Raw genomic sequence first — 17,997 nt, forward strand, 5'->3', positions numbered from 1 at the left:
AAAAAAAATGTAAGTCGCTTTGGATAAAAGCGTCTGCTAAATGAATAAATGTAAATGTAAATGTAAATGTTTGTGAAGTAGTGGGAGGGAGGCATACTGCTTTTATAAGTAAAATTATAGAGAATTTTCTCTTTCCTGAGAATGACAAAATAAATAAGATCGTTCTACACTGTACTAGTTGTTTATTTTTTCATGCATATGTTGTCATACAGTGTGTATTTATTATATACATTGTCTTGTACATACTCAATGTGCATCAAAGATTGATCATGTTAATGAACATGTGTTCATTGGTATTTACTGGTGACAATTTATTTATTGTGTCCAGAATCTAATGTGATACTATCACTGGGGTCCTGTTTGTGTCTCCATGCTAAAAGGTGTCCCACTCATGGCCAGAACAGGGGCACATAGTGTTCCAGGGGGCAATGCTTGCATATCGCCAGGGTCTGCCAAATGCTTTGGACGGAGTGAGCATAGTGATCCACCCTGGGGAGAAGGTGGGCGTGGTGGGGCGCACAGGCTCTGGGAAGTCCACCCTGTTCTTGGCTCTCTTCCGCATGGTGGAACTGAATGGTGGCAAGATCCTGATAGATGGAGTGGACATTACCCAGATTCGTCTGGCACAGTTAAGGTGAGGAGGGAGGACCTGTGGATGCAGTAAAACATGCAGGTCAATGTCCAAGAGACCTACTACTATCTACCTTTTTGTCATCTATCTAAAGTCAGACTTGCACAAATTTTGTCTTGTTGAAGAGTATATTCAAAACTGTTTTTTGACCAACACATTTCTTTCTTCAGAACATTCTTCATACATTTTAATAATCCAAATATTAACACCTAAATTTCACTTGACAAGAGTTAAATCAGAGTTGCCATCTTTTCATTATCACTGTTTACAAAATTTATTTTAAAAAATCATACTGCAATTAATATATTATTAATAATTATTTCCAAATTGTCCTAATTTATAAAAACAAAAAGACTGATTCTAAGTAGCTTAATCATTTGCAGACATTAATTCACAAAACAAATTGAATAATCAGTATTAATAATTACTATTAGTTATTATTTATTACTTCTAAGTCTTTCTAATTCATAATTCATCTTCATTTGGAGCTACCACTGTTGTACAAAGACTGTACATCTGTAGCATACAAGCTTTACACTTGATGCCTGCAAATGAAACGCCACTACAATGATTTGGCAATTTATTGTTTAAACTAAATGAAAAGAGGAACCTCAGTAACATTTGCAGGCAGCAATTATCTGCAAAATTATCTGCAAAAAATGGCAAATCAGTCAATTTACATGGGCAGATGGAGCTCATCACCCAGTGGAATTTAAAAGAATTAACAGCATACCTTATTAACTCTGAATGGCAACTGGAGTCAAAGAGGCACTGCGTGAGCAGCTGGCGTTTGTTGGTTTATTGTTGCCAGTTTCGCTTACAGCTGGCAGAAACTGCAAAAATCAAAAGCTGAGATTGGTCTAATGCACCATTCTCTGATCACTGTAGGATTTTGTTTCTTTTTAATAATACTAATAATAATGTCTGATGGCATCATCCATTGGCACAACCCTTGAAGGAAACTTTTGAATATAGCATACTTCACACTTGACTCCAGAATATTACAACACATACAAATAATATACAACAAATGCTCCTGTTAAAATAGCAATAGCTTGTTAGCATTATCCTGAAAATCAGGATATGACAGGTTCAGGTTATGCATATAACATATATATATATATATATATATATGTTCACACACACACTCAGTGGCCAGTTTATCACTGTTTATCAGGTTTAGCCATGTATTGCTGGGGAGGAACAGCCTGAATTCTTCAGGGTATTGATTTCCACAGGGATGCTGGTACATGCTAATGTGATACAGAGTGGACAGTGGTACATACAACTTGCAAAAACACTCAATACCCCATAACAACAAAGCGAAAATAGGATTTTAGAAATTTTTGCAAATTTATATAAATCAACAGTATTGTGTAGATAAGGCATACAAGACAGAAGTTTTACTGCATTTCCACTGCTAAGCATATCTTTAAGTGAATGCTTTAAATATTTTTTTCCCATTATGTAATTGTCTTTAACCTTTTATTAAATAAAACCATTACTCAGTGTCACCGTATGAGTGTCATTGTCCAAATAGCTGTGTAAGCTATAAATTCCTTAACACAGTAAATGTCATTAACTGAATGTTTCAATAAATGGTAATTGGAGTCATGCACATTACTTTTGAGTGTCTCAGTGATATTTGGCTTTGTGTTAATGTTTAGGCTACAGTGATGTATAGCAGTATAGCAGCAGTATTTGATCACCAATGTGAGAAACATTGGTTTGCCTTTCCTCTTTCTGTCACATCCACTACTATCCAAGCACGGAGTGGAACTGCAAAACTTTTTCCTCCTTTTTCCTACTTGCTAGTTGCTTCGTAATTAAAACATACCAGATTCACATTCAGATTTTACTTTTAAATTCTTATTGGCTATTTTCAGTTATTATGGGGGGTTGCACACTCACAAGTATGGTATTACATACTGTTAGTGAGCCCAAAATTATTAGCAGCTGATTGCTAATAATGCTGCTGCTGATTCATTAATAGAGTTTTATAACAGTGTTACAAATGGCATGATTGTAGTATAACAATTAAATAATAAATGGAGTGCAATGTTGTTACATTTCTGAAATCAGCTACTAATAAAAAATGACAGTGAAACACAAAAGACATAGTCAAAGGACACTGTTCCAGCATGGCATGGTATAAGCATGAGGCTTTCACTAATTTTTAATATCCCTTGCAGGTCAAAATTGGCCATTATCCCACAGGATCCCTTCCTGTTCAGTGGGACAGTACGAGAAAACCTAGATCCCTGTGGATGTCACACTGATCATCTACTGCTAGATGTGCTGGAGCAGTGCCATCTTTTCCAGACCATAAACCAGATGGGTAAGAGAGAATGGGTACAGGGAATGGGCATGATAAAACACCAGATCACAATATAGCCAGAGATAGTGAAGAGACTATCTGAGTCTCTACCATTAAAGAATAATTATTTGGCATGCAGTTTTTTTACCCCTGCAGTTGTGTTTGTCTTTATTTAAATTTTAGGGGGCTAAGCACTGGCCGTAAGCTCTCCATTAATCTGTTTCCTTTTTGTTTCTTTAAGTACAGTGGAAACTGCTTATAGTGATCACATCTGTAAGGGTAAAATTGATCACTATAAGCAGATGATCATTATAACCTTTTTTTTTTCTTTTTCTTTTTCTTTATTTCTTGTGCAGATTCCCATCTAATGGGTTATCACCCATTAATGTCTCTTTCATTAGAAGAGTGCCGTGTCGATTGTTTTGCATTGGTAGCTTTAAGGTTGAATTGCGGCATCAACTCAAAAGATCTAGAAACAGCAGTAAACCGGCTAAACTGTGTTTAGCTTGTTGTCTCCCCAAGAGAGAGGTGGGAGGGAATTAACTGTTTCAGTGTGCTAGCCTGCATTATGACGAGATTGACTCATTTAATTTAGTTAGCTGACTTTGTTGTATTTCCACCTAGCTAGCTCACATTCAGCTTGGGTCTTTATAGCATCTTGTCATTCTTAATTTGCAAAATACATGTGCATATTTATGAGTATTTATGTTCAGATAACATTTCCAGCACTATAATGTACACACATGATTATTTTGTATTTTTTCCCATTCACGTAGGCTAGCAGCTAAGAAATAGCTGTTGAATAATATTCTAATTTTTCTGTGTTGTGGAGAAAACTGTCAGACCCTTGAGCGTAAATTTGTGTATGAATGCTCAGGAACAACACATCCACACCACACAAGTCAAGTGGCTCTCAACAAGGCAGAGTACAATGTTGCTTTATACAGGAAAAGAAAATCATGCACATAGCAAAACCTTAAGTTTAAATGAAACATGCTAGTCTCAAGATCCTTTCAGGCATGCCCAAAGTCACTCAATATATGAATACACAAAGGTGCTATGTATCCTTACACAAGGTACTTGCAGTAACTTTCCTATCCTTGACCAAGCAAGATATGGATGAAGAAGGTCCTTAAGATAGGGGGGGACAAGCCCATTTAAAACCTTAAATGTGAGTAAGAGTATTTTAAAAACGATCCTGTATTTAATAGGTAGCCAATGGAGAGAAGCCAGAACTGGGGTGATGTGCTCAAAGCGTTTAGTTTTAGTTAAGATTCGAGCAGCTGCATTTTGCACCAGCTGAAGGGGTTTTAATGAGATGTTTGCACATCCTGACAAGAGGGCATTACAGTAGTCTAATCTGGATGTTGCAAAGGCGTGGATTAGTTTTTCAGCGTCGTTAATTGATACGATTTTCCTGATTTTAGCAGTATTTCTCAGATGGAAGAAGGCAGTCGTAGAGGTGAATAAGTCCCTACGGAACAGTTTGAAACAAAAAAGGAAATTATTTAGAAAATACAAGTTGGAGAGCTCAGATAGTAATAAGATTGAATACAGTAATATGCAAGCTCAAGTTAAGAAAAAAATAAGGGAAGCTAAAAGGTGTTTTGAAAGACAGATTGCACTAGATGCAAAGAGCAACTCTAAATGTTTTTTTCAATATTATGGTCAAAAAAGGATAGTTAAGGATGAAATAAGAGGTATAAAAAATAAGGATGGGGTTATGGTTTACGATAACAAAGCTATTGCTGATACACTAAACAGTTACTTTGTGGAGAGTTTCATTAGTGAAGTGATTTCGCATATGCCTTCAGGTGCAGTCAGTTCTCAGAGACTTATGGAGGAAATTGATTTAAATGATGCAGAAGTACTAGATAAACTTCAAAAACTTAAAACAAATAAGGCAGCACGCCCTGATGGAATATATCCAAGAGTTCTCAGAGAACTAGCAGAGGTGATTTACAAGCCTCTGACAGTTATTTTTAAGCAATCCCTTAAAACTGGAGAAATGCCAGATGACTGGAAACATGGCAGTGTAGTACCTATCTACAAGAAAGGAGACTGGACTGAACCAGGAAATTATAGGCCTGTCATCTTAACTTGTATCACATGCAAAATACTGGAATCCATCATTAGGGATAATTTGGAATTATTCCTGGAACGAAATGGTGTTCTAAATGATAGCCAACACGGATTTCGCAGAGGGAGGTCGTGCTTAACAAAGCTGGACTTCTTTGAGGAAGTTACAGCATGTCTGGACTCAAACCAAGCTTATGATATTATCTATTTGGACTTTCAAAAGGCATTTGACAAAGTTCCACATGAGAGACTAATATTGAAAATGAAATCTGCAGGAATTACAGGAGCTATCACTAAGTGGGTTCGAAGTTGGTTGTCTAATAGAAAGCAGACTGTAGCTGTGGGAGGAATTGTATCTGAGCAGGGTCCTGTACGAAGTGGAGTCCTGCAGGGATTGGTGTTGGGGCCTTTGCTATTTCTTATATACACAAATGTTCTTGATGCAGAGGTTAGTAGTAAAATAGTAAAATTTGCAGATGACACAAAACTAGGGGGTCTAGCCAACAGTATAGAATCAACTAAGGTAATACAGGAAGACCTAAACAGCATCCAAAAGTGGGCAGATACCTGGCAGATGACATTCAATTTAGATCAATGTAAAGTCTTGCATGTGGGAAATAAGAACCTTAGACAAGACTACTTCATGGTGGAAAAAAACTAGAATCTGCTCAATTTGAAAAAGACTTGGGAGTAATAGTTGACCCAAGCTTAACAGGATCTAGGCAGTGTGCTGTAGCAGTAAAAAGGGCCAACAGGATGCTGGGATATATAGCCAAAAGTATTGAGTATAAATCTAAAGAGGTTGTATTGAAATTATACAATGCCTTAGTCAGACCGCACCTGGAATACTGTGTGCAGTTCTGGGCACCGCACTATAAAAAAAGACATCGAAGCTCTCGAAAAGGTTCAAAGAAGGGCAACTAAATTAGTTCCTGGCACAAAATATAAAAGCTACGAGGAAAGACCCAAGTTACTTAACCTATTTAGACTAAGCGAGAGGAGGCTTAGGGGTGATTTAATTGAGGTATTTAAATTTATAAAAGGAATCAATAAGGTGACCTATAATAGATTCTTTAGGGTGAGTTCAGTCTGTAAAACAAGAGGACATAAATGGAAACTAGTTAAGAGTAAGTTCCGCACTGATATAAGGAAATATTATTTTACACAAAGAGTTATCAATACATGGAATAGGTTTCCAGGTCATGTAGTTGAGGCAGAGACCCTTGCTGTGTTCAAGTCTAGACTTGATGCAGTTTTGGATACTCTTTAATTAAGAAATGGCGAGCTTAGTTGGGCCGAATGGCCTGTTCTCGTCATCATATGTTCTTATGTTCTAAAGTGTTATTAGCTGAAACAGAAGAATCCAAATGTTGGATGCACATTGTAAGAAAAGGACAATATGACACCTGTTCTTGACCAATAGCTGGTCAAGAACAGGTGCCATATTGTGAGTCAATACTATGAATTGATCAATTGATGTGATGGTTAAGCACACCATCACATCAATTGATCAATTCATAGTATAATAAGCAAGAGATATAATGAAAACCCTTCCTGACAGTTACAGCTTGAAATGAACTTCCATTTTCCAATCTGACTATATCTGACATTGATGACACAAATTATGGCTTTGACTACAAAAAAGATAGTGAGGTCAGCACATACGGTACATCGTTGTTGCGCTGGTGTGTACTGTTCTGTGGTCCATACCATCCCCTAGACACAGGTGATCCTTGCCTGGGGAAATCTGTAAATAATGTGGGCCTACTGTACTGATAATGGACTTAACAGAGGATGATATGTTACCATCAAAAATACTTTTATGATAATGTAGTAATGCAGTAAACAAATGTTTATTTGCATAATAACATGGGTGGACAAAGTACTTGTTTAAGTGGTGGTTCTCTGGATTAACTTTCAGCTAGAACCATTTTTCTAGTAATGTTTTACATGAAAATGCTGTCTTCCCTTTACTCTGCACTAGCGATGAATCTTATCACAGTTGCTATTGTCAATTGTTGAGAAAATTCCATTGTTTCATATTGCATAATTAAATATGTTTTTAAGGAAATGTGGTGTGTGTCCTGATTAGCCAGTCACACCTTTCTTACACTTTCAAACTAGCAAACAGGTCTTTGCCAATATATATGCATGTGCAATTTGTTGAAATAGCACAGTTGAACTGGCCAAACCCATTTTGACCAACACTTGAGTTTGTGTGCTTTAGATTGTATGCTTTTAAACTGTGGGTATACTATCAAAACTGCAATGTAAATGTTTTCAAGTGTGGTGTAAAACCATTATATTCACATAGATATTCCCCAAACGGTTTTGTACAAAATGCATTTATTCAGGCCTTTGTGTGTGCCTGACCCCCATATTTGTTGCTTACCACGATATTTTGAAGAAATTTGTCATGCTTTCAGGTGGAAGGACCCAGGCACAGACCAGAATGCCAAACTTACACAAGCCGCAAAAACAGTCAACAGTCCGAGTCAACACCAGAAGATCCACAAAAACACACAGAATATCCAAAAAAACACAGAGAAAAACACACAGAATATCCAAAAACACACAGAGAAAAACACACAGAATATCCAAAAACACACAGAGAAAAACACACAGAGAAAAACACACAGAATATCCAAAAACACACAGAGAAAAACACACAGAATATCCAAAAACACACAGAGAAAAACACACAGAATATCCAAAAACACACAGAGAAAAACACACAGAATATCCAAAAACACACAGAATATCCAAAAACACACAGAGAAAAACACACAGAATATCCAAAAACACACAGAGAGAAACACACAGAATATCCAAAAACACACAGAATATCCAAAAACACACAGAGAAAAACACACAGAATATCCAAAAACACACAGAGAAAAACACACAGAGTATCCAAAAACACACAGAGAAAAACACACAGAATATCCAAAAACACACAGAGAAAAACACACAGAATATCCAAAAACACACAGAGAAAAACACACAGAATATCCAAAAACACACAGAATATCCAAAAACACACAGAGAAAAACACACAGAATATCCAAAAACACAGAGAAAAACACACAGAGTATCCAAAAACACACAGAGAAAAACACACAGAATATCCAAAAACACACAGAGAAAAACACACAGAATATCCAAAAACACACAGAGTATCCAAAAACACACAGAGAAAAACACACAGAATATCCAAAAACACACAGAGAAAAACACACAGAATATCCAAAAACACACAGAATATCCAAAAACACAAGGCAAAGACAAATCCAAAAGTACAGGTGGAGGTCATTCACAGGAGATCAAACAGCTAAACGGGAACAGAGGGGCACAGGTAGAAATCAGGGTCCAAACAGGCAGAGTAGTCAAGCTAACCTGGCAGAGAATTGTTCCAAATCGGCAGGCAGGAAGAGTAATGCAAGGGGCAAAGCAGAGGTCAAACACAAGAGCGAACAGATATGATACAACAGGCAGGAACTAAACAGGCTAACACACTGAAACAAACTGACAGGGAACAAAGGAAACAGAGGGGTACATATACACAGACTAATAATGAATTAACAGGGGAGAGGTGAGCAGGACAGGCTTCAGATGGTGGGTGTGGCAGAAGAACAGGAGGGGGGAAGACGGTGCACATGGGGCTGTAACAAAAACAAAAGCACATGCACGCAAGAACAAAAACAAAGACACACCTACACTGACAGACAGGAAGACAGAGAAACGCAACACAAGCAAGCCATCTCACGCTGAACTACTGACAAAATTAGGCTATTACAGGAAATCAGTATATCGCACGACCTTTTATAGTTGTCTCCATTTTTCATGGGATAGGGGGGCTGGATGCTGAAGTTGGGGAGAAAGGCAAGTCTCTCTCTCTGGGACAGAGGCAACTGCTGTGCCTGGCACGAGCCCTGTTAACACAAGCTAAGGTAGGAGTGCCACCACCACTTCAACACATTATGATACTCTCTATTTCACTTCAATATATTGTGACAGCTAACACAAATAATTGGGAACTAGGTAACAGGTTATTTATACTTTGCTTTTTGTGAAGAAGTTAACATAGAAATACTGTTACCTGTCCAGTTTCAAAGAAATGTCCGGGAGGACTTTTGTATGAAATGAGTTGCATGCTCTTCTAATGTAGATTTGGCTGACATTGAATGTACTTGTAAACTGACTAGTATATTTTGTGATGAATGTATACACATACCTTTTAGTTAAGTGCTGAGCAGACAAAATAGGAAAGAAAACAAATGTTTTGTTATGATATTTAGATCCTTACAGTAAAACTGTAAATAAATTACCCGTACATATAGGATATATCATCTCACCCATGGAAAGAATGAGGGGTAGGATTGGTGGTGGGCAGATAACTAAATTGATAGCAACCTGTAATTATGAAAACTGTAAACTACAAGCCAGATTGTCTAATGTATTGTAAGTATTGTAAGTATGGTTAGTAGTACAAGGAAAATCCAATAGTGGTCCACTTCATGGAAGCATGCATAAGCATTTAATAATGACCATTAATTAATTTTTATTTGTAAGTATGTGTGTTTATCATAGTAATCAGTAATTTCAATGAACTTTGGCACTACCTGTGAGAAGAAGCTGAGCAATCAGTAAGATTAAGATATTTCTCTTGTATTCGTCTGTGCTAACTAGGCTGAAAGCAGCACTTTTGTGACATTTCCTTCTGACAAACAACTGAAAGGATGTGGGTGGGGGGGTCAAATTACACCTTTAATTGATTGATTGACTGTTCTGTCCAAACAAGGAATGAGTATGGAATGAGTTCCCTAATTCAGGCCTGGAAATTCCATGCAGAACAGTACATTAGGAGACAGCAGACGGACACCTTGATACCTTGAACAAGTCTTGTTGCCCATATTTCTCATGTTGCATACACTCTAATGTAGTATCTGCCATATGTAGACCACTATCATGTAAAACCTTATTAATTTTTCAGTGTTACACTTCATTGACAGGTGTCTGGCCATTTATGGAGTCAATTGACATCTTCTTGAATTACTTGAGTAGCTCCCAAACCATTAGTTTCATCTCTGAGTTTGGTGTCAGAAGCTAATCTAAATGATTTCCTTCTAATGTCTGTACAGGATCATTTATGTAAATATAAGACACAGCAGAGATCCCAATACCTGAGGGACTCCCATAACTTGCCATATTTCCCATAACGTATTGCTCAAGTCTTATCATTCCTCTTTGTGTTTTGTTTTGAAGCCAAGTGTGAATCCAGTTTAACACTTCATAAATGAGTCACACATTCAGGAATTTGTTGAGAGCTTTTTAGAAATCCAGATACATAAAATTATCAACCCAAATTAAGTCAACACATATAGCAGTTTCATCAAAGAGGTACTGGAGATTTATTAACGCATGATTCCAAAGAATCACAAATTAAACTAATTGGCCTATAGTTCCTTGTATCAGGGCAATCCCCTTTCTCATAGATCAATATCATACAGAGTTGTCATCAGGTGTTTTGTCATTGGCAAGGGATTACATAAAGTTAATGGTTTATAAATAGTCTCTCCTAGTTCTTGGAGAACTCTTGGGTATGTTTATTTTGATTTTTTTTGTCATTTTTCCAGTATTTCACAGTCCCTTGTTTTAATATTATGATTCTGTGTATCAGACTTACATGTTTGCATATGTGTAGCTTCTTCCTTGATGCAGACACAACACAACAAGATAACTGTGCACTGCATTTGCAATATCTTTATTGTTGAAAAGTAAAACCCCTTCTCTTAGGATTTTGTGCATGTTTTGCAGTTTGCTTCTCAAAAGAAATTTTGGTCACCATTAATTTTTTTTCACCATCAGCACTTATTTCACTTAAGTCTCTGAACTGTCTTCTTCATATATTTAGTATCATCTGTACTTTCCTCTCTTCTGCAAGGATATATTTAACCACCGTGGAGACTGCTTATTTAAGTTATTTTTTGAGAATAATATTGGTAGTATATTATTTTACAATACATTGTTTACCTAGTACTAACCAGTACTAGGTAAACAATGTATTGTACAGTTTACCAGTACTAACCAGTTTGTACCAATTACTGGTGAATCTGTGAAGAAAAGTTTAAACCACCGTGGAGACTGCTTATTTAAGTTATGTTTTGAGAATAATATTGGTAGTATTTTATTTTACAATACATTGTTTACCTAGGATTTACCAGTACTTACCAGTTTGTACCGATTACTGGTGAATCTGTGAAGAAAAATTACTTGGTATTATTTACAGTAGGTATCGAACAAATATAAGTGCAGTCAAGAGGAGGAGAATCTGTTCCTCAGAAGTGAAAATGTTTGGAAATATAAATTTGAAGGGCTTGTTTGACAATTTTTGTGGAAGGTTGGAAACATTTCTGTATCCCTATTGGTGGAACTGACTGCTTTATTTTGTCTTTTGTATTCTGAAAATCCAGTGATCGTCATGGGGACCCAAGTGGTTTTAAGCTTGGTGTGGTAACATTCTTGACATAGACATAATTAATATTTAGTGTCATTTGAAGTTGAAACCAATTGGAAAGAAAGAGTACAAGCCCTATTGGAGGCTATTTATATGTTTCATAGCATATGTAGCATATGTCTTGCTACAACACAAGAGAATTCTGTTTGTACATATTTCACATTTCAGTTGGTCACATTTGTTTATGAATGGTCTCTTGGAAAAAAATCAAATTCGTCTGTTGTACCAGTTATATTCGCTATACTTTTTCAAGTTTCATTGTGTGTAATGGCTGAATGATAAGTGTAATAACTGAATCCATTCAACAAATAAAGATGGCTCTTCCTCTTTCCAGTGCCTTAGTATTACCCTTTTTGAAATGGGTTCAGATCCCTAACATTTTTTAGATTCTTTGTTGCTGTTTTTTAATCTAGATACTTTGCATTGATGAAGCTACAGCCAGTGTTGACCAGAAGACAGACAAGCTGCTACAACAGACTATCCAAATGAAGTTCAGAGACAGGACTGTCCTCACTATTGCCCATAGGTGAGTGACTCATAGGTAAAGCTCACTCTGCTGAATTGTTAAGATACATAGTGAAAACAAATTATGTGTGTTGAGGATACATAACATAAGCTTGAAGCTTTTAATTTATTATAGCACTTCCTGTCAGTGCCAGGAACATGGGTATCTTTAAGGAAATATTAGATCCTAGATCCTGAGTGGATCAGTCTGCAAGGTGCTTGTTTTGAGCACAGATTGAGCACTCCGACCCAGGTTTGAAACTGGCTGTGTTATGACCAGGAGCCAGTAACAGCAGAACAGATTATCTTTATTCTGCTGAGATGGGTGGGTTATCAAAGGGTTCCTCATCTCAGCACTCTCAGGCATTCTGTGATTCGTCAGGTACCTAATTTCGCCAATAATCCAGTGGTGCTCATTTCGCTCTGTAACTTGAAGTGTGAAAAATGCATGCAGATGCAGGGATTACATTTGTCTTGTTTCAGCACTTCTGCACAACTGCAGAGATTTTTGTAGTGAGGTGAGCTTAAATTACAATACTTGATTCCAGACAGCATTGCATAAAGGGGAAAAAGCATAAATTATATATCAGATCCTGTTGCTTCAGTATCTTTAATTAAACTTAAAATGTTTAATTAATCGAATGCTCATTCTTGTGTCAGTGTTTATATTTATATACACATTTCTTGGATTGAAAAATGAATTTCCAGAGAGTGAATTACCTTGATGCAAAACTATAACCTGTTGACTCTGCATTTCACAGAATCAACACCATAATGGACTCTGACAAGGTGCTTGTGATGCATGCAGGGAAGGCAGTGGAGTTTGACTCTCCTGCAGTTCTGTGCCAAAGAGATGACTCAATCTTCCACAATTTTGTACATGGGCAGTCAGGGTGATGGAAGTGGGAAGACATACAAGCAGAGTGGAAGGCACTGATAGTGCTTGGCCTCTTGGTGCTGTCTAGGTCTGTTTCCTGCCACATTCTCCCACCATCAACTAGAGTCTGTTTTAAATGATCATTCTGTTATTAAACAGCTTCAGGAGTTTGTAACGAGTTGATCATTTCAATCAGCTGTGTTGGATGAGCTGTGGTATCAAACCAGGAATAAGCTAGCCCTGTTCTGGGGTTTAGAGAATGCAAGTACTTTGCTGACCTTTTAGTTATCTTGTGGTAAAATGATATGCTAGTATTACTTTGAGAGAGCAGCTCACTCTGTCAGTCAATGAGTGACACTGCTGTTTATAGTTGCAGCAAAAACTGTAGCTGGATTTGTAAATAAAGAAGTATTACATGGTTTTCTTTCAGTCACATATTTTTTATTCTGTAATATATATTTATATAGTGAACATCTCAGGGATGGCAAGAGCAAATTTACCATTGCTGAAGAGGTAGTGCATACGGTAAATTGACTGTATATTAAGGATTGACTGTGGTTTCATTGCTTGTTTATCTATACACAGGCATCCAGTCTGTGTCCAAATGTACAGTGTTTCAATAAAATGGCTCTTTTAGTTGTGCTGTGGTGTTTTTACAAGGTATTATTGAGAATGTGTCTGTTAGGATCATTCCATCTTATTAACCAATATGTGAGGGCTCACACACTTTGATCTCTGATTTACCACAAATGGTTAACAATATTCCTCTTGCTATGAACAGTTTTCCAAGTACAGTATATTCAAAGTAGATTGAGATTTACCTGGGTCAAATTATTTTGCTGAAATATTTGGCCTTCTTATATTTCCAGTTCCCATCTATAGTAATAATCGATGTTAATATATTCATGATCAATACATAATCAATAATCTATATTGAAGGTTAGCAGCCTGAATTATTTATTGCATCTAATATGGGGTCATATATAGCAATATCTAAAGCTAATTATGGAGGGACATCCACATAAAATCATGTTTTGTGGACATTTTCTAACCAAAGTTGTTCTGTTCTCAGTACTGCTTCAGTTTTGGATATTGTATCATATTTACAATGCCTTGCAAAATTATTCAGCCCCTTGATTAATTCTTACATTATACTGAATTACAAATGTTAAAAAAAACTGAAATATACTGTTTGCATAAGTATTCAACCCCTGTTCTCTGGAAATTAATGTCACCTTAAAATGGATGGATTAACAATTACATGGTTATTGAGTGGGAGTGTATATGTGTGTACATATGTATGAAGAATGACCCATTTAGGGTGTAGGGGATATGAACACATATTTGTAACCAAAACCAGGTTTATTACAATGCTTACTCTCAGCATTGTCAAAATGTAAATGGCCCTGGCCATCTGGTAAGAAAAGGATTGGGCTCTAACAACCCCATCCTATTTGTAAATGGATTTTGTGACACTGATCCTGATTTGACAAACATACAGCCCTGTTGCAGCCCTGCATGTGTGCTAGGTAACCCCTCTTAGGCAAGGCATGGCAATTGCAGGTGCAAGATTTCTACAAGAGACCAAGCCATGAGCCCCCATGGAGCAACTTTGAAGTGGTCCTATATAAGTGTGGCAAGAACAATGTCTGAGGTTCCCTTGGTTCCCGTAGTTTTCCTGATTCCCGCTTAGCTCCACTGTGAGGGGACTCCTCCTTTCTCTGAGAAGGTATAACATGCAGATGTTTGTGTTTGATTTCTAAATAGTGCATTTTTATTTTTCACAAATTATATAAAGAACAAATGGTGAAAACAAATGCAGAACAATATATGTATTTTTTATTACTAAGACTAGTTTGACAATTGTATGCTCTAGCATTAGAGATTTTTGCATTTTAGTATGAATATCAAGTGAATGTCTAAAAACAAGCTAACTTTACTGCTTAAATTTACAGGTATAATGAGCTGCCTAGTTAGTTTTATAGCTAACTAGATTTTACAATATAGTTAGCTGGTTAGAATGACTAGTTGGATGATTAAATAATTGCTGGGGGATTGTTCAGTAATTCTACACTATAACATTGTGTTTATTTTAAGGTTTGTATTTCTGTTACAAATCAAAACTAAGTGCAAATATGGAAAAAACAAATATGGAAAGAACAATACACATACACATGATCCAATTCAATACATTCAATACAATTCAGAGGCCTTACTTGTAAAATAGGTAAGATCAGACCCTGCTATTTATGTAAGGGAAGATGTCTTATTTCCAGGAGGCCTATTAAAATCACACATTCAGTGGAGAAAGATAAATAAGAACACTTGCTGAGTGCAATAACTAAGAGGGAGGGTCATCATGGAACAAAAGCCCATTCCAAAGCCTGTCAAGTCCAAAGCAGTTCAAGATCACCATCAGATCAACCTGGTGGATCAGACCTGGTTTAGACCATTACACAGTAAGCAAAGCAGAGAGGTTGCGAAGACATCTATCGGGAACATGACCCACCAAAGGTTCTCTAGCAAGATCAAGGAAAGGAGTTCAGAGGGATAATACAGAGACTGATGGAATTTCTAAAAGACATAATAATCCAGATTTATCCCTCGACTATCCCTAGAGTCAGGGTAAAGTAAACAGGATCCATCCTGTGTTAAGGAAGATCACATATGACCATATAAATTTTCAGAAGGGAGGCAACAGTTGGGCCAAGCATTTGCCAGTTTGTAGCAAGATAATCAATGAAGAACTAACAGAGGTTTTGGATTGGCTTTGCCATTTTTAAGTGTACTTGTGAGAAAATGTAACAATATGACCAGTTGGTTAACCTGCTCCCCAGTTCGGTGAGGAACACTATGCAGAAACCTTCTACTGCCCTTTTGAGAACATGGCCATTTGTTGAAGGAGAGATGGAGGAACATGAGTGAATGGGTATAGAGCATTGAGATGTATAATTCGGTCAAGGGGTATTCTGACATCTTTTTACAGAATAAATGACAATGTCTTTATCAGGGTGGAGAGCAGCAATCATAGACTGTCACAGCAGCATCTAGTGTTAATAGGTGTAGTTTTGAGTCATTTGAAAAACTTTGATTTTGCCTGATTAAATTTTTCAAGAAAGAAAAGATATTTTCTCAAGTGCTGTCTTGAGTTTCCTGCCAGAGGATTTTTTGTTGTTTAGAGCAAACAGTTATCTTGACTGAAGTGTGTTAACATGTACGTGTGTGTGTGTGTGTGTGTGTGTGTGTGTGTGTGTAAAAGATCTGAATACAATGGTCAACAATCATGTGTAGGGGTTGATTTCAGGATTCTGGTTTGCCTGATCATCAGTTGAACAGCTCATCAATAGTTAAACTATCAAATATAATACTGTAAGTGCACTAAAACATTTGCTACAATGATTTTATTGTGCCTACAGTAAGCATAAAAGCTATCGAATGATCAATAAATTGCTGCTCACCATAATACAATAACCAACATACAAGTTAATAATTTATTTCATTATGTGCAGAAGTTATTATGTGTTCAAAATGTTTATTACCTTCAGATTATTTGAAATAAACAAATGATTTTCTGGATAAAGGTGTGATCTTGCCAAATTTTATTCAGAGAATTCAATTCAATGGGAATCTTTTCTCACCTGGATATAGGGTGACCAGATGCAAACAGATCAAATGTGGGACAATGTGGGACATTACCAACGCTGAGAGGTAACCTAAAACTTTGATATAATGTCTATCTTACTGAAAGGGGACATTCTAAAACGCTTAACGTGGCTTAATGTTCCAAAACTGCGATCAATGATCACCAAATTTCTCTTGGACATCTCTTGTCAAAAAATCAAAGCCGAAATCCTATAGGAGTATGATCGTTATCTCACGTTGTTTTCCTCTCCATTGACGCCCATTATAAGGAAAAGGCATAACGTGGCTTAATGTTCCAAAATAGCGTCCAATGATGACCAAATTTGGGTTCCTATGTTTATGACATGTGAGATGCCACACAAATTTGGTGATCACTGTTTTGGGACATTAAGCCACGTTAAGCCTAACTCGTGTCCTGTGGAATCGAGTATAGGACAAAGTATAGGTATTCACGGGCCGAAAGGCAGAATACAGATGTTCGGACATTCTAAAACGCGTAACGTGAAAAGTAGCGGTGTTCACCTTTAGGGAGATAACAGAACCCCACATTTTAACGCGTATAATAGCCTAAGTAGACCTACATGTCATTTGCTAAAACTAAAAAAGCACTGAGGAAAAAAGAGCCACGCTTATATCGGAAGCGAAAAACTTCGTTTTACAAGATTTGAGCCCAAACATTTTAATATACTTGTAGGCCTAGTACATCGTAGCCTACGTAAAATTGCAGCTGTGATAAACAAGAACTGCGATACATTGTGTCCACCTAAAATATGCTACTGCTAAAAATATAAATATAAAATAATATTGCAGGTAGATGAGCAAAATAATATTTAATATTGTTTTGAATTCCTATAATAATGTCACCGAAGCGCTCTGATTCCTTTTACATCGTCACAGTCAATGGCGGATGTAGTCCAAGCCTGCTATACTGAGAACTAGCTATTCTGGCTTGTTGTGATGATGAACGTGACTCACGAGCACAGCTGTAGTTAACTTAACCATTAATCAAATCCTCTTTATAAATCAGAAATTGTAGGTATTTATATTGAATGCAGTAACTTACAGGCCAGTATATTTACCCAGTGCGATGCAGTTATCGTTACAATATTACAAGTTAAATGAGCTCGTCGCTCATTTGAAGAGAGTTTGCACGAGAGATAGCTTACTGCTGCATCCATGTGAAAAAAGTAAAGAAAATGATTGCTGAACAGGAAGGTGAGGACAGGGGAGAGGCGAAGAGGAGGGCAGAGTCGTTGTTGGAACAGCCAAAAAGTAACCATCGCCAACAAACATACAAGAATGAGTTGGAAAGCGACCCCAATTTTACTGGATGGATAAAACCTGTTGCAGGCTGTCACAGTAAAGCCTTGTGTCATTGTTACAATATACAGATGGTGGCTGAGATCACTATTTTTTTTAAAAATCACGCC

General features: G+C 36.9%; 1 protein-coding gene across 3 annotated transcripts in view; it reads left to right on the forward strand.

Annotated features, from left to right (window-relative positions):
• Positions 1 to 13,488, forward strand: part of abcc10 (ATP-binding cassette, sub-family C (CFTR/MRP), member 10) — a 72,638-nt gene extending 59,150 nt beyond the window's left edge. For 2 of the 3 annotated variants that reach the window (XM_036532975.1, XM_036533805.1), the window contains 5 exons: positions 381 to 634; positions 2,824 to 2,969; positions 8,880 to 8,977; positions 11,958 to 12,070; positions 12,810 to 13,488. In XM_036532975.1, the coding sequence (XP_036388868.1) occupies positions 381 to 634; positions 2,824 to 2,969; positions 8,880 to 8,977; positions 11,958 to 12,070; positions 12,810 to 12,945 (747 nt within the window). In that variant the 3' untranslated portion in view covers positions 12,946 to 13,488. Of the gene's footprint in view, positions 1 to 380; positions 635 to 2,823; positions 2,970 to 8,879; positions 8,978 to 11,957; positions 12,071 to 12,809 lie in introns of those variants that run through there. The other variant, XM_036534547.1, reaches the window with a different exon arrangement.
• The last annotated feature ends 4,509 nt before the right edge of the window (positions 13,489 to 17,997 follow it).

The sequence above is a fragment of the Megalops cyprinoides genome, chromosome 1, assembly GCF_013368585.1.
Source record: "Megalops cyprinoides isolate fMegCyp1 chromosome 1, fMegCyp1.pri, whole genome shotgun sequence".
Classification (NCBI taxonomy): Eukaryota; Metazoa; Chordata; class Actinopteri; order Elopiformes; family Megalopidae; genus Megalops; species Megalops cyprinoides.